The sequence below is a fragment of the Heteronotia binoei genome, chromosome 10 (assembly GCF_032191835.1).
Source record: "Heteronotia binoei isolate CCM8104 ecotype False Entrance Well chromosome 10, APGP_CSIRO_Hbin_v1, whole genome shotgun sequence".
NCBI classification, from domain to species: Eukaryota; Metazoa; Chordata; class Lepidosauria; order Squamata; family Gekkonidae; genus Heteronotia; species Heteronotia binoei.
Window position 1 is genome coordinate 12,806,987 of NC_083232.1, and position 20,348 is coordinate 12,827,334.

At 48.2% G+C, this 20,348-nt stretch overlaps 1 protein-coding gene across 1 annotated transcript in view; it reads left to right on the forward strand.

The window, feature by feature from the left end:
* Positions 1–20,348, forward strand: part of OXSR1 (oxidative stress responsive kinase 1) — a 177,522-nt gene that overhangs the window by 141,519 nt on the left and 15,655 nt on the right. Inside the window, exons 12-14 of the mRNA XM_060248292.1 lie at positions 980–1,102; positions 12,035–12,070; positions 13,963–14,121. Coding sequence (XP_060104275.1) covers positions 980–1,102; positions 12,035–12,070; positions 13,963–14,121 — 318 coding nt within the window. The remainder of the gene's footprint in view (positions 1–979; positions 1,103–12,034; positions 12,071–13,962; positions 14,122–20,348) is intronic.

Below are 20,348 nucleotides of genomic sequence, written 5' to 3' on the forward strand. Positions count from 1 at the left end.
TGGGGGAGGAAGACAAAGGAAATTGTGAGCCGCTCTGAGACTCTTTGGAGTGGAGGATATAAATGGGATAGAAGTGGGATATAAATCCAATATCTTCATCTACCTCTCAGGGTGTCTGTTGTGGGGGAGGAAGATAAAGGCGATTGTGAGCCGCTCTGAGACTCTTCGGAGTGGAGGGCGGGATATAAATCTAATGTCGTCGTCTTCTTCTTCTTGGATGGAACTGATTGCAGGGCTGAGAAACAGCTGACGAGTCCCTGAATTAAATCTTGCTGTGCCAAGGGACAAATTCCTGTGTTGAGGAGGCTAGGATTATCTCCCATAATTTAATATGTTGTTATGCTTGGACTGCCATATCTGAATTGGGAAGGCGTTTCCTCTTGGTCAGACTGGATCATGACCCTTGGGACTTGGGTTTCTTGATTCTATGTTGCTTGGATTGTGTCAGTCATTGGTTGCACTGCTTCTCAAATTCCCAGCCAGTTTGGCATAGCGATTAAGGGCGCAGACTCTTATCCGGGAGAACCGGGTTTGATTCCCCATTCTTCCACTTGCAGTTGCTGGAATGTCCTTGGGTCAGCCACAGCTCTTGCAGAGTTGTGCTTGAAAGGGCAGCCTCTGGGAGAGCTCTCTCAGCCCCACCCACCTCACAGAGGATCTGTTGTGTGGGGGGGAGGTAAAGGAGATTGTAAGCCACTCTGAGACTGATTCAGACAGAAGGGCAGGGTATAACTCTGCGGTCTTCTTCTTCCATGCAGCCGTATCCTCTAATTCTGTACCAAGAAGCCATTACGCTAAGGTCTGACTGAGGGAATCTAGAGACAGTACTGACTTCAGTAGACCAACAGCATCATTCACCTTTGTTTGGGCTCAGTTCTTCTAATGCAGTCACCTCCAGTTTTTCAAGGCAGTGAGCCAGTTGCCAGTTTCCCAAGGTTTCCTGTTTTGACTCACTTCTGGCTTTTATTATTGTGTCCAGGTCCGGAGAGTCCCGGGTTCCAGCGGGCGTCTACACAAGACAGAGGACGGCGGCTGGGAGTGGAGTGACGACGAATTTGATGAAGAAAGCGAAGAGGGCAGAGCGGCGATCTCACAGCTCAGGGTAAGCCACAGAGGCTGCTTCCTGGTTTGAAACCAGCCGATCCCTGGGAGGATGGCTTTGTGGGGGGGACCTCTCTGAAGGATGCGGTGTTGTCCATGTGAGACCACTGGTGCAATTCTTCTTCTCCTTCTTCTTCTTCTCCTTCTCCTCCTTCTTCTCCTTCTCCTCCTTCTTCTCCTCCTCCTTCCTTCTCCTTCCTTCTCCTTCCTTCTCCTCTTCTTCCTCCTTCCCCTCCTCCTTCTTCCTTCTCCTCCTTCTCCTCCTCCTTCTCCTCCTTTCTCCTCCTCCTTCTCCTTCTCCTCCTCCTCTTCCTCCTTCCCCTCCTCCTTCTTCCTTCTCCTCCTTCTCCTCCTCCTTTCTCCTCCTTTCTCCTCCTCCTTCTCCTTCTCCTCCTTCTTCTCCTCCTCCTCCTTCCTTCTCCTTCCTTCTCCTCTTCTTCCTCCTTCCCCTCCTCCTTCTTCCTTCTCCTCCTTCTCCTCCTCCTTCTCCTCCTTTCTCCTCCTCCTTCTCCTTCTCCTCCTTCTTCTCCTCCTCCTCCTCCTTCCTTCTCCTTCCTTCTCCTCTTCTTCCTCCTTCCCCTCCTCCTTCTTCCTTCTCCTCCTTCTCCTCCTCCTTTCTCCTCCTTCTCCTTCTTCTTCTCCTCCTCCTCCTTCCTTCTCCTTCCTTCTCTTCTTCCTCCTTCCCCTCCTCCTTCTTCCTTCTCCTCCTTCTCCTCCTCCTTCTCCTCCTCCTCCTCCTCCCTTCTCCCTTCTTCTTCTGCAATACTGGAAGGAATTCCTCATTTAGTTGTTGAGACTTGCGGAGCATGTTGACACAATCTTCCTTGGGATCTGTCTGTAAACCAAATCCTTGGGAATCAGAGACAGAACGAATGATATTCCTGCCCCCTGTTGAGAGCCAGCATGGTATAATGGTGAAGGTGTCTAATGATGATCTGGGAAACCTGGGTTCGAATCCCTGTTTGTGCCATGGATGCCACTTGGGTGACATTGGGCCAACCATATACTCTCAGCCTAACCTACCTCATCGGGGTCTCGTGAAGATCAAATGGAGGAGAGGAGATTGACGTAAACTGCTTTTGGGTCCCCATTGGGATGAAACGCTGGATATAAATAAAGCAAAATAAGTACCTTTTTAAAAATTCACCATGGCATGTAATCTTAACCATTGGAGTAGGAACTCCTTTGCATATTATGCCGCACTCCTCTTAATGTAGCCAGTCCTCCAAGAGCTTACAAGGCTCTTATTACAGGGCCTGCTGTGAGTACTTGGAGGATTGGCTACATTGGGGGTGGGTGGGTGGCCTAATATGCAAAGGAGTTCCTGCTACAAAAAAAAAAGCCCTGTTAACCATCATGCTATTAGGAGAACCAAGTAGCCAGAATTCCCCCCTCCCCAGTTTAGAATATCACTGCTGTCAATCCAGTTGTAGCATCTCTTGTGTTCTTGCGTTGCAAAATACCATCAGCTTCTCCCTCTTGTCAGCTTCTGTGCCAAAAGCGTTTGAGGAGGCTGTAGTCGGAAGGGGGAAGCGTCAGAATCAATTAGAGGAGACTCCCGACTCCTTCCCTCCCAAAGAGAGCTTCACTGCCATTTAATATTCACAGAGGAAGCCTGCATGTTGCTTACTCAGGAGAACTTGCTCTCGCGTCTCCAGTGTGGCAGCAGGAGGTATTAATTATTCAAAAACAAATCGCTAATGTAGTCTCTTTTCAAGCCCTCCAGTTTATAATTAAGCTGTACAGACATCTGGCCTGGGAAGTTTAAAAGCAGTTTACAGAAAAATGTATACTTTTGGGGGGGGGGGAATGGGCCTGGCTGAGGGTTGGGCTTGTGCATATTCACTGGTTTTTATGCAATCCGCATATGCTTGATTGTACATGAATGGGCCGGGGGGTTAGAAATGTAACATAAGAGAAGCCATGTTGGATCAGGCCAATGGGCCCTCTAGTCCAACACTCTGTGTCACATAAGAACATAAGAGAAGCCTTGTTGGATCAGGCCAATGGCCCATCCAATCCAACACGCTGTGTCACATAAGAACATAAGAGAAGCCCTGTTGGATCAGGCCAGTGGCCCATTCAGTCCAACACTCTGTGTCACATAACAACATAAGAGAAGCCTTGTTGGATCAGGCCAATGGCCCATCCAATCCAACACGCTGTGTCACATAAGAACATAAGAGAAGCCATGTTGGATCAGGTCAGTGGCCCATCCAGTCCAACACTCTGTGTCACATAAGAGAAGCCATGTTGGAACAGTCCAATGGCCCATCCAGTCCAACACTCTATGTCACATAAGAACATAAGAGAAGCCATGTTGGATCAGGCCAATGGCCCATCCAGTCCAACACTCTGTGTCACATAAGAACATAAGAGAAGCCATGTTGGATCAGGCCAGTGGCCCATCCAGTCCAACACTCTATGTCACATAAGAACATAAGAGAAGCCCTGTTGGATCAGGCCAATGGGCCCTCTAGTCCAACACTCTGTGTCACATAAGAACATAAGAGAAGGCATGTTGGATCAGGCCAGTGGCCCCTCCAGTCCAACACTCTGGGTCACATAAGAACATAAGAGAAGCCCTGTTGGATCAGGCCACAGGCCCATCCAGTCCAACACTCTGTGTCACATAAGAACATAAGAGAAGCCCTGTTGAATCAGGCCAGTGGCCCATCCAGTCCAACAGTCTGTGTCACATAAGAACATAACAGAAGCCATGTTGGATCAGGCCACTGGCCCATCCAGTCCAACACTCTGTGTCATATAAGAACATAAGAGAAGCCATTTTGGATCAGGCCAATGGCCCATCCAGTCCAATGCTCTGTGTCACACAAGAACATAAGAGAAGCCCTGTTGGATCAGGCCAATGGCCCATCCAGTCCAACATGCTGTGTCACACAGTGGCCAAAAAATTTATATATATATATATACACACACACACGCACACACATATACATATACACATATATACATATACACACAAACATATATATACACACTGTGGCTAATAGCCACTGATGGACCTCTGCTCCATATTTTTATCTAACTCCCGCTTGAAGCTGGCTATGCTTGTAGCTGCCACCACCTCCTGTGGCAGTGAATTCCACATGTTAATCACCCTTTGGGTGAAGAAGTACTTCCTTTTATCCGTTTTAACCTGGCTGCTCAGCAATTTCATCGAATGCCCACGAGTTCTTGTATTGTGAGAAAGGGAGAAAAGGACTTCTTTCTCTACTTTCTCCATTCATGCATAATCTTGTAAAGCTCTATCATGTCACCCCGCAGTCGACATTTCTCCAAGCTAAAGAACCGCAAGCGTTTCAACCTTTCTTTATAGGGAAAGTGATCCAACCCTTTAATCATTCTAGTTGCCCTTTTCTGGACTTTTTCCAACGCTATTATATCCTTTTTGAGGTGACCAGAATTGTACACAGTATTCCAAATGAGGCCGCACCATCGATTTATACAGGGGCATTATGATACAGGCTGATTTGTTTTCAATTCCCTTCCTAATAATTCCCAGCATGGCATTGGTCTTTTTTATTGCAATCGCACACTGTCTTGACATTTTCAGTGACTTATCTACCACGACCCCAAGATCTCTCTCTTGGTCAGTCTCTGCCAGTTCACACCCCATCAACTTGTATTTGTAGCTGGGATTTTTGGCCCCAGTGTGCATTACTTTACACTTGGCCACATTGAACCTCATCTGCCACATTGATGCCCACTCACCCAGCCTCAACAGATCCCTCACAATCCTCTCTGGTTCTCACCACCCTGAACAATTTAGTATCATCTGAAACCACACCCTCCCGCCCCGAGAAATCGTGGGCCCTGAAAAGGCACTGCATTGTAATGGGCTTTTCTGTGCCCCCTCCGCTAAGTTTTAGGGACCTGCGTTCTGCCTTTTTTTATAGGAAAAGTAATTTTTTAAAATAAGAGTTTAGCAGTTCTTTCCCAAGCTAGCATCGATGTGTATGTTTAGAACTAAGTTAAGATAAGAGCTGTACATTTAAGTGGGCTGCTTTGGGCTCTAACCATTAAGAGAGAGCCAGTTTGGCGTAGTGGTTAAGTGCTTGGACTCTTATCTGGGAGAACTGGGTTTGATTCCCCACTCCTCCACTTGCACCTGCTGGAATGGCCTTGGGTCAGCCATAGTGGTTAAGTGTGTGGACTCTTATCTGGGAGAACCGGGTTTGATTCCCCACTCCTCCACTTGCACCTGCTGGCATGGCCTTGGGTCAGCCATAGTGGTTAAGTGTGCGGACTCTTATCTGGGAGAACCGGGTTTGATTCCACACTCCTCCACTGGCACCTGCTGGAATGGCCTTGGGTCAGCCATAGCTCTCGCAGGAGTTGTCCTTGAAAAAGCAGCTGCTGTGAGAGCCCTCTCCAGCCCCACCCACCTCACAGGGTGTCTTTTGTGGGGGAGAAAGGGAAAGGAGATTGTGAGCCACTCTGAGACTCTTCAGAGTAGAGGGCAGGATATAAATCCAATATCATCTTCTTTTTCTTCTTCTCACCACCCATGGCCCCCGCTGCAGCCTGCAGGCACCTTCTCAAAAGCCCCTTTGACTAAGCTGCGGGAGAGAGGCAAACTTGTCGATGACGCCAGCAGCAGCCGCACCAGGCAAGTCGGGCAAAGAGCGGCTCAGTTGCTGGCTGCGCGTTCAGGCAGGGAGGGCTGCAAGTAGGGGGGGAATGGGGGGCAGGGAAGCTGGCCTGGGGCCCCTAAATGTGTGGGGGCCTATAGGCCAGTGCCTGCTTGGCCTGATTGTTAATTCGGCTCTGCCTCTCAGCCGCACCCACCTCACAGGGGGAGAAGATATAGGAGATTGTAAGCCGCTCTGAGTCTCTGCTTCAGAGAGAAGGGCGGGGTATAAATCTGCAGTCGTCTTCTTCTTCAGTTACCCCAAAGTTCACTCACTTGTGATTGAAGCTGCTAGGTCAGCTCATCATATAATTGGCACTCAGTTGGCTTTTGACCCTTATACTCAACGAGGTCTAAGAGTTCGAAAATCTCTGGGCGTAGGACAGGGAATAAAGGTGTTTGTTGGAGATAACGGATCTCCAGTGGCTGAGTACGCTTATTTCCGCTGCTTGGACCAGGGGATGCCTTTAAAATATTTGGCATTTTTGTCCACACAACTTAATCTCCCGTCCATACCAGTTGGCAGTATATACAACCCAAAGGGTGATTAACATGTGGAATTCACTGCCACAGGAGGTGGCAGCGGCTACAAGCATAAGCAGCTTCAAGAGGGGGTTAGATAAAAATACGGAGCAGAGGTCCATCAGTGGCTATTAGCCACAGTGTGTATATACCGTATATATGTGTGTGACACAGAATGTTGTACTGGATGGGCCACTGGCCTGATCCAACAGGGCTTCTCTTATGTTCTTATGTGACACGGAGTGTTGGACTGGATGGGCCACTGGCCTGATCCAACAAGGCTTCTCTTATGTTCTTATGTGACACAGAGTGTTGGACTGGATGGGCCACTGGCCTGATCCAACAGGGCTTCTCTTATGTTCTTATGTGACACAGAGTGTTGGACTGGATGGGCCACTGGCCTGATCCAACAAGGCTTCTCTTATGTTCTTATGTGACACAGAGTGTTGGACTGGATGGGCCATTGGCCTGATCCAACATGGCTTCTCTTATGTGACACAGAGTGTTGGACTGGATGGGCCACTGGCCTGATCCAACAGGGCTTCTCTTATGTTCTTATGTGACTCAGAGTGTTGGACTGGATGGGCCACTGGCCTGATCCAACATGGCTTCTCTTATGTTCTTATGTGACCCAGAGTGTTGGACTGGATGGGCCACTGGCCTGATCCAACATGGCTTCTCTTATGTTTTTATGTGACTCAGAGTGTTGGACTGGATGGGCCACTGGCCTGATCCAACATGGCTTCTCTTATGTTCTTATGTGACTCAGAGTGTTGGACTGGATGGGCCATTGGCCTGATCTAACATGGCTTCTCTTATGTTCTTAAAATGTTGCCTTTCAAGACCCTCGGAAACCCCTTCACAGGTTTGCCTACTTCCATCCTTAGAAACCCTTCCTGGACAACTCATCATCATCATCATCTATAAATTTCTAAGACACCAAACCTAATTTAATCCGGATTAGATCTGCTCCCAGCGCCACCTAAAACTGAGTACTCCGGTTCAACTGGCCCAGCAGCAAACTGCACTAAAAGCCACTAAATTCGCTTCCGTGGATTAATTAGGATTTGGGCTTATCCATCAAAAAAAAATCTTGGGAGCAGAACTAAAGCCCTACTGAATTTTTTGAAGAATGATTCTTGTTGGCACGGCTGGAAACCTGGAGCTACGTGGGGCTTGTCTGCTGTGTGCATTTTTGTGTGTGGAAGAAAAAATATCTTAATTTAAAAAAAAAGATTTCAGGTTTTCACGGCTGGTAACATCAATAGGGTTTGTAGAATCTTTCGGGCTCATGTGCCGTGTTCTACTGGAGAACGTTTTCCTTCCAGACGTCTCGTTCTCAGCTGCGGAGAACATCCTCAGTGGCGTTGCAGCCGGAGCAGGCGCTCTGACCTTCTTGGCTGCTGTGCATTGAGTGGGGCCAGGGCTGCTGCCCTTTCATCACACCCCCTCCAGCCTAGAAATAGCAGCTCTCTAGCAGCCCTGGCCTCACTCAATGCACAGCAGCCAAGAAGGTCAGAGCGCCTGCTCCGGCTGCAACGCCACTGAGGATGTTCTCCGCAGCTGAGAACGAAACGTCTGGAAGGAAAACTTTCTCCAGTAGAACACGGCACTTGAGCCCGAAAGATTCTACAAACCCTAATAATAAAAAAAAAAGACCAGAGCTAAATAGAGGCAGGGCGAAGAATCTCCAACCCTAACTTTGCCTGGTAATACTAATGAGATATTTCCCCTTTCCATTCAGTTTTTTTTTTTTTGGCGGGGGGGGGGGCACAAGGCTGGACTTATCCAGGTTCGCAGGGCCTGCAGGACGGAGCTCTTCTGCCAGGCTTCTAGCTGATCCAGCGGGCATCCTCTGAAAGTTATCGCTTCCCCCAGCACCTTATCACCATGGTGCTTATGTTACGTTGACAGTTACCAGCCTACATGCTGTTACGTGGTTTTGCTGCCTATGCCTGAACTTTTGTTTACTGCAGGCCTCGGATTCAGTGGGAGCTCACAGGAGCACAGCTCCTGAACCTTTCTGAGAGTTCCCCCTCCTCCTTCCCCTTCCCCTTCAGTTTTTTTTTTTTGCGGGGGGTGGTGGTGGTGGTGGGCAAGGCGGGACTTATCCGGGTTCACAGGACGGAGCTCTTCTGCCAGGCTTTTAGCTGATCCAGCGGGCGACCTCTGAAAGTTAGAGAGCCAGTTTGGTGTAGTGGTTAAGTGAGCAGACTCTTATCTGGGAGAACCGGGTTTGATTTCTCCACTCCTCCACTTGCACCTGCTAGCATGGCCTTGGGTCAGCCATAGCTCTGGCAGAGGTTGTCCTTGAAAGGGCAGCTGCTGCGAGGGCCCTCTCAGCCCCACCCACCTCACAGGGTGTCTGTTGTGGGGGGAGAAGACATAGGCGATTGTAAGACTCTCTGAGACTCTGATTCAGAGAGAAGGGCGGGGTATAAATCTGCAGCCTTCTTCTTCTTCCCACCTTGTCCATTGAATAGTAGGTGCAGCTGCATAACAATCCCCGGATGAGCTCCACCACCTATTTTTCTACAAGGCGACCCCCGTTGCCTCTGTTTTAATCTTGATATGTGGATTTTAATTTGTTAATATGTTTAATTTTAATTTAATTTTTGGAATTATACCCTGCCCTACCCCGCAAGCGGGCTCAGGGCGGCTCTCAACAATAAAACAACAGAGTTCTGAAACTCAACGAATGTCTGATGGGGAAGCATTTGGTGGGGGAAGGGAGTTTTAATTACTTTTTTCTGCCTGTTTGCCTTACAACTGTGTTGATATTAGAAGACTGCAGATTTACACCCCGCCCTTCTCTCTGAATCAGAGGCTTGGAGCTGATTACAATCTCCTGTATCTTTACCCCCCCCCCCCCACAGCAGACACCCTGTGAGGTGGGTGAAGCCGAGAGGGCTCTCACAGCAACTGCCCTTTCGAGGACAACTCCTGCAAGAGCTGTAGTTGTCCTTGACAGGTTGAAATTAAATCAAAAGAGTTTCCGGCTCAACATTTTGGAAGAACTTCCTGACCGTTAGAGCAGTTCCTTAGTGGAACAGGCTTCCTCCTTGAAAGCTGGTGGGCTCTCCTTCCTTGGAGGTTTTGAAACAGAGGCTGGATGGGCACCTGACAGCAATGAAGATCCTGTGAATTCAGGGGGAGGTGTTTGTGAGTTTAGAGCAGTTCCTCAGTGGAACAGGCTTCCTCGGGAGGTGGTGGGCTCTCCTTCCTTGGAGGTTTTGAAACAGAGGCTGGATGGCCAACTGACAGTGATGAAGATCCTGTGAATTTAGGGGGAGGTGTTTGTGAGTTTAGAGCGGTTCCTCAGTGGAACAGGCTTCCTCCTTGGGAGGTGGTGGGCTCTCCTTCCTTGGAGGTTTTGAAACAGAGGCTGGATGGGCACCTGACAGCAATGAAGATCCTGTGAATTCAGGGGGAGGGGTTTGTGAGTTTAGAGCGGTTCCTCAGTGGAACAGGCTTCCTCCTCGGGAGGTGGTGGGCTCTCCTTCCTTGGAGGTTTTGAAACAGAGGCTGGATGGCCAACTGACAGTGATGAAGATCCTGTGAATTTAGGGGGCGGCATTTGTGAGTTTAGAGCGGTTCCTCAGTGGAACAGGCTTCCTCCTCGGGAGGTGGTGGGCTCTCCTTCCTTGGAGGTTTTGAAACAGAGGCTAGATGGCCATCTGACAGCGATGAAGATCCTGTGAATTTAGGGGGAGGTGTTTGTGAGGGCATTGGACTAGAGGACCCTGGAGGTCCTTCCAACTCTATGATTCTAGGATTCTATGGCTGACCCAAGGCCATTCCAGCAGGTGCAAGTGGAGGAGTGGGGAATCAAACGCGGTTCTCCCAGATAAGAGTCCGCACACTTCATTAGCCTCCAGGCAGGGCCCTGTTGTCCTCCCAGAACAACAGCTGATCGCTAGACTACACTAATCAATCCCCCTGGAGAAAACGACAGCTTTGGAGGGCAGATTGTACAGCATCATGTACACCCCAAGCTCTACCCTTCTCATGCTCTGCCCCTAAATCGCCAGGGATTTCCCAACCCGGTGTTGGCAACCCTAGCTTAGGGACATGTGTTTGTGATAATGTGTACTTTTGGCTCAGACCTCCTGGCATTGAAAAATTGCATAAACGTATATGAAGTTGTCGTTCTCAACATGCCGTTAAGTTTGTTCCAATATTGCCTCACAGTTGAACAAAGCAGGAGTCAGGTTGCACCTTTAAGACCAACCAGTTTTTATTTTGAACGTAAGCTTTCGTGTGCTCTTAAGCACACTTCATCAGACGAGGAATCCGGCACAGGGAGCAAAGCCGTACATAGCTGAGCAGAGCCATACATAGCTGGGAGGCAGTGGCCCAGAATGCAACATGGTACAGAGTTAAGAACCAATGACAGGAAAGTAAAATTATCTGGTAGGCAGTGGTTTAGAATGTAAAATGGCCGCTGCCTCCAAGCTATGTATGGCTCTGCTCAGCTATGTATGGCTTTGCTCCCTGTGCTGGATTCTTCGTCTGATGAAGTATAAGAACATAAGAGAAGCCATGTTGGATCAGGCCAATGGCCCATCCAGTCCAACACTCTGTGTCACACAGTGGCCAAAAAAAATATATACACACACACACACACACACTGTGGCTAATAGCCACTGATGGACCTCTGCTTCATATTTTTATCTAACCCCCTCTTGAAGCTGTCTATGCTTGTAGCCGCCATCACCTCCTGTGGCAGTGAATTCCACATGTTTATCACCCTTTGGGTGAAGAAGTACTTCCTTTTATCCGTTTTAACCCAACTGCTCAGCAATTTCATTGAATGCCCACGAGTTCTTGTATTGTGAGAAAGGGAGAAAAGTACTTCTTTCTCTACTTTCTCCATCCCATGCATAATCTTGTAAACCTCTATCAGGTCACCCCACAGTCGACGTTTCTCCAAGCTAAAGAGCCCCAAGCGTTTCAACCTTTCTTCATAGGGAAAGTGTTCCAAACCTTTAATCATTCTAGTTGCCCTTTTCTGCACTTTTTCCAATGCCATAATATCTTTTTTGAGATGTGGTGTGACCAGAATTGTACACAGTATTCCAAATGAGACCGCACCGTCGATTTATACAGGGGCATTATGATACAGGCTGATTTGTTTTCAATTCCATTCCTAATAATTCCCAGCATGGCGTTGGCCTTTTTTATTGCAATCGCACACTGTCTTGACATTTTCAGTGAGTTATCTACCACGACCCCAAGATCTCTCTCTTGGTCAGTCTCTGCCAGTTCACACCCCATCAACTTGTATTTGCAGCTGGGATTCTTGGCCCCAATGTGCATTACTTTGCACTTGGCCGCATTGAACCTCATCTGCCACGTTGACGCCCACTCGCCCAGCCTCAACAGATCCCTTCGGAGTGCCTCACAGTCCTCTCTGGTTCTCACCACCCTGAACCTGAAGTGTGCTTAAGAGCACACGAAAGCTGACGTTCTCAATAAAAATTGGTTGGTCTTAAAGGCGCAACTTGACTCCTGCTTTGCTCAACTGCTTCAGACCAACACGTCTGCCCGCTTGGATTTATTGCCTCACAGTGTTAGTTCATATCCTGAGCAGAATATGAGTGCTGTAGTCTTGGAATGGGCAGTGTGAGAACCCAGACTGCTGCTGAGCGGAGCTTCCTGTGTTAATGCGTAGCCGCGCACGTGCACAGCTCACAGGGGAAACTGACACATGCTAATGACAGTTATGTTACTTTTCTTTCTTTTTCTTTTTTTCAGTCTCCCAGGGTTAAAGAATCTTCTCAGAATTCAGAGGTAAGTTGTTGCTCCAGCACTTCATAATTTTGTCTCGAGTACTGTGTTTTTAACTTCTGGGTAACTGTGTTTTTACCTTCGGCAAAGCGCATAGCTGCTCAGTTAACAAAAATAATGTTGCATTTTTAAATGTTGTAGGCGTCACATCTTTTTATTAGCGTCCATTCATAATCTGGTATTGCAGATCTAGCAACACTGGCAAGAAAGCCCTTATGTCCACGGTCACCAAAATGTTAATCTGTGCCCTTTGTCTATGCAGATTTTAAAGAAATACCAAGAAAGCAAAAACACTGTTAGTATCAAATAATTATTTTGATCGTCCTACAAGGCACGCTATGCAGCTTTGCACATTTATCTTTGCAAGAAAGGGAACAAAAAGCTTTCATCTTCAATGAGCTTCATTTATGGTTTTTAAGAAGTCTTGTTAATACCGAATTGTGCCAGAGCTGATGAAATTTCCGGGGCAGGTCCAATCTAGGATAAAGGCAAAAGCAAAGTACCAGGCGCGGATCTCATGGAGTAAGTTCCATGGGTCCAGGTGTTCATTTGCTAGCAAGAAGGGAGGTGATGGCCTGCTAGTTCTCCCATTTCAGGCTTGCCTGGGACCAGGGCCTTTTTTGGTAGCAGGAACTCCTTTGCATATTAGGCCACACCCCCATGAGGTAGCCAATCCTCCTGGAGCTCTTTCACACATATTGTGTGGCTCTCGAAGCTCTCACTGCCCTATCAGCCAGTTTGGAGAAGGCATTTCTCTCTTTAAATCACTTTTCCAAGCCAGCTGGTGGCTTGGAGAATACATTTAAAGTTGCTTTCTTTCCACCTCTCCCCATCTATTTCCTTCCTTCCTTCCTTCCTTCCTTCCTTCCTTCCTTCCTTCCTTCCTTCCTTCCTTCCTTCCTTCCTTCCTTCCTTCCTTCCTTCCTTCCTTCCTTCCTTCCTTCCTTCCTTCCTTCCTTCCTCCCTCCCTCCCTCCCTCCCTCCCTCCCTCCCTCTGGCTCTCAGACATCTGTGAATAAACAATTTTATTAGTAACATATGGTAGTAGAACTATAACTACAACTTATAAAAAGCTTAATATATATTAAGAAAAAGACCATCATTCTACCCCACATCTTACTTTCTCCCACCCCTCCCCCAATTACTTGACCCCCGCCAGTGTTATTTTCTTTAAAAAAACAGATATTAAAGGTACCCTTAACTATCAAGAAAAAAAACGAAACAAAAAAGAAACATAGGGAAGAAGAACCCCCTTCAAGAGTTATATTGTTATCTTAAAAATCTTAATCCTCAAAAATTGTCCAATGTCCTTTTATTTTCCACTCTTTCTCTACATATCTTCTGAATTTCTTCCACTCTTGGTTAAAAAGTTCTAAATCACAGTCTCTTAATTTTCTTGTTAATTTGTCCATTTCACTCCATGACCTAACTTTCATAATCCAGTCCCATTTTTCTGGTATTTTTTCTTGCTTCCACAACTGCGCATACAATGTCCTAGCAGCTGAGAGCAAGTACCATATTAATGTTCTATCTCCCTCCCTCTGGCTCTCAGACATCTGATGCTTATTCTGTGTGACTCTTACGTTAAGCAAGTTTGGCCACTCCTGCTCTAAGGCGAGGCGGAGAAACTCGGAGCGAGTTGTGACCCTTTCCCTCCGGGTGCTCTCTTCCGCCAGCCAACCCTTGGCCGATTCGACAAGGAACCCGCGCGCTTCGTCTACGGAAGTTTCGAACAGTTGTGTGTTTTGACTGCGCCGCTAGCCCAGATCCCGCTCGAGGGTTCGGGAAGCATGAATGCCTTTGCTGTGTTTAAGAATGTTTTTTGAGCAAGTGGGTTTCTGCCATTCGGCTTTGGCCTGAGATCTTTCCTTTCTTCTTTGTTTTTGTACTTCCAGCTCTTTCCGTCGGCCGAGCCCACCGGCCCCTTGCTCCACGTCCCCGCCCAGCCTCCTGCTCAACTACCTCAGCCCACCGGACAAGCTCCTGCACAGCCGCTTCCCACGGCCCCCCCTCCTGCTCCTCAGGCATCTGCCGCAGCTCCTCCAGCAGCGCAGGTAAAGCCTCTCGAGGAGACCTGGCAAACAGCAGGCTCACAGCATCTGCAGGGGTCTGTGTTCCATGCCGAAAATGGTTTTGTTTTCCAGTGGGAGGCCGGTGTTGGATTTTGGGGTGCGTGGCATCAGTGCGTGTCCCCCCTCCCTGGGGGAACAAAGCGATTCTAGGACAATTAAAAAAAGAAGAAGCCTGAGGCAGAAATCGCTAGAAATGAGAAGGTCAAGGCAACGTCCTTATTTTTTAAAAAATGGCTGTCGAAAGCTTGTGATGCTTTGCAGACGGTAAAATGAACTCTGCTGAGATAACTTCGGGAATGTTAAGAATGAAGAAGAAATTCCGCACCCTTTCGCCGGAGATTTTATTTGAATGGTCAAGTGGCGGAGAAAACTGATTTTCAAACTGCGTGTCGTTCTGCGCAATTGTAATTTGTGTGACGACATTAACCGTTGATGAGAGAGGATTTTTCCGAAATGTTTAAAAACGAAGGGGAAAGTGTGAGGGAGGCGATGTTCCCTCTAAACTGTGGAGTCTTGTGAGCAAAAATTCTACTCGGTGAGCTACTGGCATTATAGTTGTGAACTACCGCATGCGTTAGTTTGCTCTCGGGCCATTTTTCCTGCGCTAAGACAAAAATGTGTGAACAGGAGGCTAAAACATGGCGAGCTAGCTCACACTGACTCAGCTTAGAGGGAACACCGCAGGCAGGTAGTGGGAGGGGAAGATAGCCCCGTAGGAGACATACTGTTTAATCTTTTCTTCTCTGGTCCTTTCCCATACAAAAATCACTTTTCAGAAGCTGCCCTTTTCCCTCTCTGGATCCCCAGCCTCTCCCAGGTGAGAAAGCACCTGGGGTGAAGGTAATTTTTGACTTGAAAACCGAGAGAGGAGGCTTTTTTTTTTTTTTGCTTTGGAGGGTGGGGGAGGGGCAGGGACGGCAGGAGCCCCCTATCTTTTCCTCCACGGCAAAGAAGACATTGGGAAGAGCCGAATCGAAGACATTGGGAAGAGCCGAAGCTGTTTTCCTCTCCTTGCCGTTCTAACAGTCAAACGCAGCCTGCTTCTGGCTGCTCTGGGATTCCTTCCGAAAAGGAAGGGATATTCCAGTACTATCCTGTACTTTACAGAACTCACTAGGTCCATGCTGGGAATTATTAGGAAGGGAATTGAAAACAAATCAGCCAGTATCATAATGCCCCTGTATAAATCGATGGTGCGGTCTCATTTGGAGTACTGTGTGCAGTTCTGGTCGAGAAAGTCCAGAAAAGGGCAACTAGAATGATTAAAGGGCTGGAGCACTTTCCCTATGAAGAAAGGTTGAAACGCTTGGGGCTCTTTAGCTTGGAGAAACGTCGACTGCGGGGTGACATGATAGAGGTTTACAAGATAATGCATGGGATGGAGAAAGTAGAGAAAGAAGTACTTTTCTCCCTTTCTCACAATACAAGAACTCGTGGGCATTCGATGAAATTGCTGAGCAGACAGGTTAAAACGGATAAAAGGAAGTACTTCTTCACCCAAAGGGTGATTAACATGTGGAATTCACTGCCACAGGAGGTGGTGGCGGCCACAAGCATAGCCACCTTCAGGAGGGGTTTAGATAAAAATATGCAGCAGAGGTCCATCAGTGGCTATTAGCCACAGTGTGTGTGTGTATATAAAATTTTTTGCCACTTTGTGACACAGAGCGTTGGACTGGATGGGCCATTGGCCTGATCCAACATGGCTTCTCTTATGTTCTTATGTGACACAGAGTGTTGGACTGGAGGGGCCATTGGCCTGATCCAACATGGCTTCTCTTATGTTCTTATGTGACACAGAGTGTTGGACTGGATGGGCCATTGGCCTGATCCAACATGGCTTCTCTTATGTTCTTATGTGACACAGAGTGTTGGACTGGATGGGCCATTGGCCTGATCCAACATGGCTTCTCTTATGTTCTTATGTGACACAGAGTGTTGGACTGGATGGGCCATTGGCCTGATCCAACATGGCTTCTCTTATGTTCTTATGTTGCTCTTGTGAGGGTAGCCTTAACAGGCTGGACCACCTGACTTCCAGAACAGGCTAGGTTTAGAAGCTTCAGACAGTTTCACATTGCAGAGAGCTCTGGTCAACACCACATTTTTAACAGGGATCATTTTGCTGGCATCACTGGCTCTGCCTCCTGACAGGGACGGGGACTCTTTATTCCGCTTGTTTCCGTGGGGAGGGGGAGAACAGAGCACTTCAGCTGCTCACAACCATCTCCCTGTGTCTTGGGCTACTGCCTGAAAAGGAGCCCTTGGGTGTTCCGTGAGGAGAACTCTGCTAATTGCTCTTGTGGATTTTCATACTGGCATATTGTTCGTGTTTCAGTTTGGGAGGAAACAGACTGTTATGTACAGGGCAGTCTGCGGAAGGGGCTGTGATCCTTGGAATCATTGCGGGACATTGCTTAATGTGTAATTTGAGCCTGTACTCTGAGCCACTAAGTCTCTGGTCCCAGTGTCCTTGGACACAAGCAAGCGTGGGTGGCCCCTTAGGCACTTTGGGATAGAGAAAGCAGAGAAAGGAGTACTTTTCTCCCTTTCTCACAGTATGAGAATTCGTGGGAACTCGAGGAAATGGATGAGGCCTAGAACAGGTCAAAGGAAGTCGTTCTTAAACCAAAGAATAAGGAACACGTGGGATTCACAGCTGCGGGAAGCAGTGGTAACTAGCTACAAATATAGGCAGCTTCAAGAGGGGATTTGAGAAACATCTGGAGCAGAGGCCCATGAGTGGCTGTTAGCCCCAAGATATAGATGGAACACTGTCTGGGGCAGTGATGCTCTGCCTTCTTGGTGCTTGGGGGATGGCTTTTGGAGGTCTAGCTCCGCTGGTGGATCTCCTGATGGCACCTGGGTTTTGGCCACTGTGTGCGACACAGGGTGTTGGACTGGATGGACCATTGACCTGACACAACATAGCTTCACTTATGTTCTTAAGTTCTCTTAGCTGGAAGGTATAGATGGGACACTCTGTCTGGGGCAATGATGTTCTGTATTCTTGGTGCTTGGGAGGCAACAGTAGAGGGCTTCTGGAGTTCTGGCCCCACTGATGGACCTCCTGGTGGCCCCTGGGTTTTGGCCACTGTGTGACACACAGCGTTGGACTGGATGGGCCATTGGCCTGAACCAACATGGCTTCTCTTATGTTCTTATGTGACACAGAGTGTTGGACTGGATGGGCCATTGGCCTGATCCAACATGGCTTCTCTTATGTTCCTCTGTGACACAGAGTGTTGGACTGGGTGGGCCATTGGCCTGATCCAACATGGCTTCTCTTATGTTCCTCTGTGGCACAGAGTGTTGGACTGGATGGACCATTGGCCTGATCCAAAATGGCTTCTCTTATGTTCTTATGTGACACAGAGTGTTGGACTGGATGGGCCATTGGCCTGATCCAACGTGGCTTCTCTTATGTTCCTCTGTGACACAGAGTGTTGGACTGGGTGGGCCATTGGCCTGATCCAGCATGGCGTCTCTTATGTTCTTTTTGCCTTGAGCAGTAGAGGAACAACAGCACCGGCCCGCTTTACAGGACTGTTCAGGGAATAGCTGAGTTTACCTACCTTAATTGTGCTTCGGAGTGTTCAAGGAAATACTGTTTTCTCAAATTCCTTATGTGGCTTGGAGGTTTTATTATAGGGCTTACCTCGGAGAGGGTCTGAATAGGGCGAGGAAGAAGAAAAATAAATGTCGCTTCTCAGATCCAGCAAATTACTGCCAACGACAACCCATTTTGGAGCTCTGTGCTGTAGCTGAGCCAGCTCGTAGCCTCCCTTGAGGCTGTCAGACACTGGGCACTGCTGTATACAAACTCACAGCTCCTTGTCATTGAGGCGAGGCCTGTAATACTGGCAACTTTTGCAGGCCGAGCCTCTTAACAGGCCTGTTGGGAAATCGTGGGCAGAGGCTGGGGCTAAGGCAACACTCGAGGGCCTCAGCTTTTTCCTAGAAGCCTTTTCATGGTTTTTCAGAGCGGAGCTATATTTAACTGGGCCCGCTGCGAGCCTCCTGTTCCCGTTGTGACAGCACATTAATCTTCGAAGACAAACCTTGGCATGCGTTGGCTCGGATTCCATTCGGATGAAACAGTCGGTCCTTAGCCCCAGCGTTGGCAGATGTTCTCCAGTATTCAAATGCTTCAGGGCCTCCAGCCTTCCACTGGAAACAAACTCTCAAAATATCCATGGCCATGACAACACAGCTTCTCACCAGCTCTGAGGACAGTTAGGGCTTTCCTGAGGTCAGCAGAACTGTGGTGGTCACCGGAGTGTAACTCGGGGGAGCCACTGTGGGGTTGTCCCCTGGCTTCTTACTGGGACTGGGAGACATAAGAACATAAGAGAAGCCATGCTGGATCAGTCCAATGGCCCCTCCAGGCCAACACTCCTGTCACACAGTGGCCAAAATAAAATAAAAAACCAGGTGCCGTAAGGAGGTCCACTAGTGGGGCAAGAACCCTAGAAGCCCCTCCCACTGTTGCCTTCCCCCCGTAGGCCACCTCTCTACCCTAACATTTCTCAGACCCCTTGCTCTGTTTCCCTGTTGATGACTGGGAGCTAGACAGTCTCTGTCTCTCTCTCCCATCTAGAACCCTGCTTCAGTGGTGTTTGGGACAATATTTTCCTTGCCTGATGTAAGGAGCACCAGTTTGGTTCCTTGAGGGGCCAAGAAGCTAGACTTTTTTCCTGGGCAAAAAGGGGACAGTGACAACACTGCTGGGAGGAGATCTGTCGGTTCCCACCCCAAGAGGTTTAGGAGACTACCTTTACCTTGGGTGAGGAAAATTGTCCTGTGTTGACATAAACAGTGTGGTCTCAGAATATGGGCAGAAGGCATGTGATACGGGTACCTTGCCAAAACTATAAGAATTCTAAGAACAAGAGAAGCCATGTTGGATCAGGCCAATGGCCTATCCAGTCCAACATTCTCTCACACAGTGGCCAAAGAAACCAGGTGCCATCAGGAGGTCCATCAGTGGGGCCAGGACACCAGAAGCCCTCCCGCTGTTGCCCCCCCAAGCACCAAGAATACAGAACATCACTTGACCTAGACAGAGAGTTCCAACAATACGCTGTGGCTAATAGCCACCGATGGACCTCTGCTCCATATGTTTATCCAATCCCCTCTTGAGACCGTCTATGCTTGTAGCTGCCACCACCTCCTGTGGCAGTGAATTCCATGCGTTAATCACTCCTTTTATCTGTTTTAAACTGACTGCGTAGCAATTTCATTGAGTGCCCATGAGTTCTTGTATTGTGAGAAAGGGAGAAAAGTAGTCCTTTCTCTACTTTCCCCATCCCCTGCATCAGCTTGTAAACCTCTATCATGTCACCCCTCAGTCATCATTTCTCCAAGCTAAAGAGCCCCAAGCGCTTTAGCCTTTCGTCATAGGGAAAATATTCTAGATACGGTTGCTGTCTGGATTGGGGAGACTTCCTGGGAAACCCTTCTGGATGGACAGTGGTTGTAAATAAAGAGGGACCTGTGAGAATTCCTGAGCATGCGGGATTAGCGCCCCCATCATCCCTCTGGCCTACGTCTCTGCTTTCCCTCCTTCTCTCTCTCCCATTGGATGTGCTTCCTCCCACCTTCTTGTGATGGTGATATTGGGCTCCACGTTGGGCCACTAACATGAGCCCTCAGTCTGCAAGCCTCAGCAAGGCTATTTATGAGAGCCGGTTTGGTGTAGTGGTTAAGTATATGGACTCTTATCTGGAAGAACTGGGTTTGATTTCCCACTCCTCCATTTATAGCTTCTGGAACGGCGTTGGGTCAGCCATAGCTATTGCAGGAGGTTCTTGAAAGGGCAGCTTCTGTGAGAGCTCTTTCATCCCCACCTACCTCACATGGTGTCTGTTGTGGGGGAGGAAGGTAAAGGAGATTGTGAGCCCCTCTGAGATTCAGAGTAACGGGCGGGATATAAGTCCAATATCTTCTTCTCATTCTTCTTCTTAACGAGAAGGACGTTTTGAAGGTCCTTAATTAATAGGGTCACCATCGATTAGAAGGAACCTGATGGTATGTAACATGCACATGGTAAAATGCCCAATCTCTGTCCAGATACCATTGATTTTTTTTAAAATTCTCAAGTGAAGTGTCTTTAGAAAAAAAAAAACCAAACACCAGACTTTTCTGCAGTCTTAACGGTTAGATTTAAGGATTTCATCTGTCACTTGAACTAGATTTTATTGTTCACC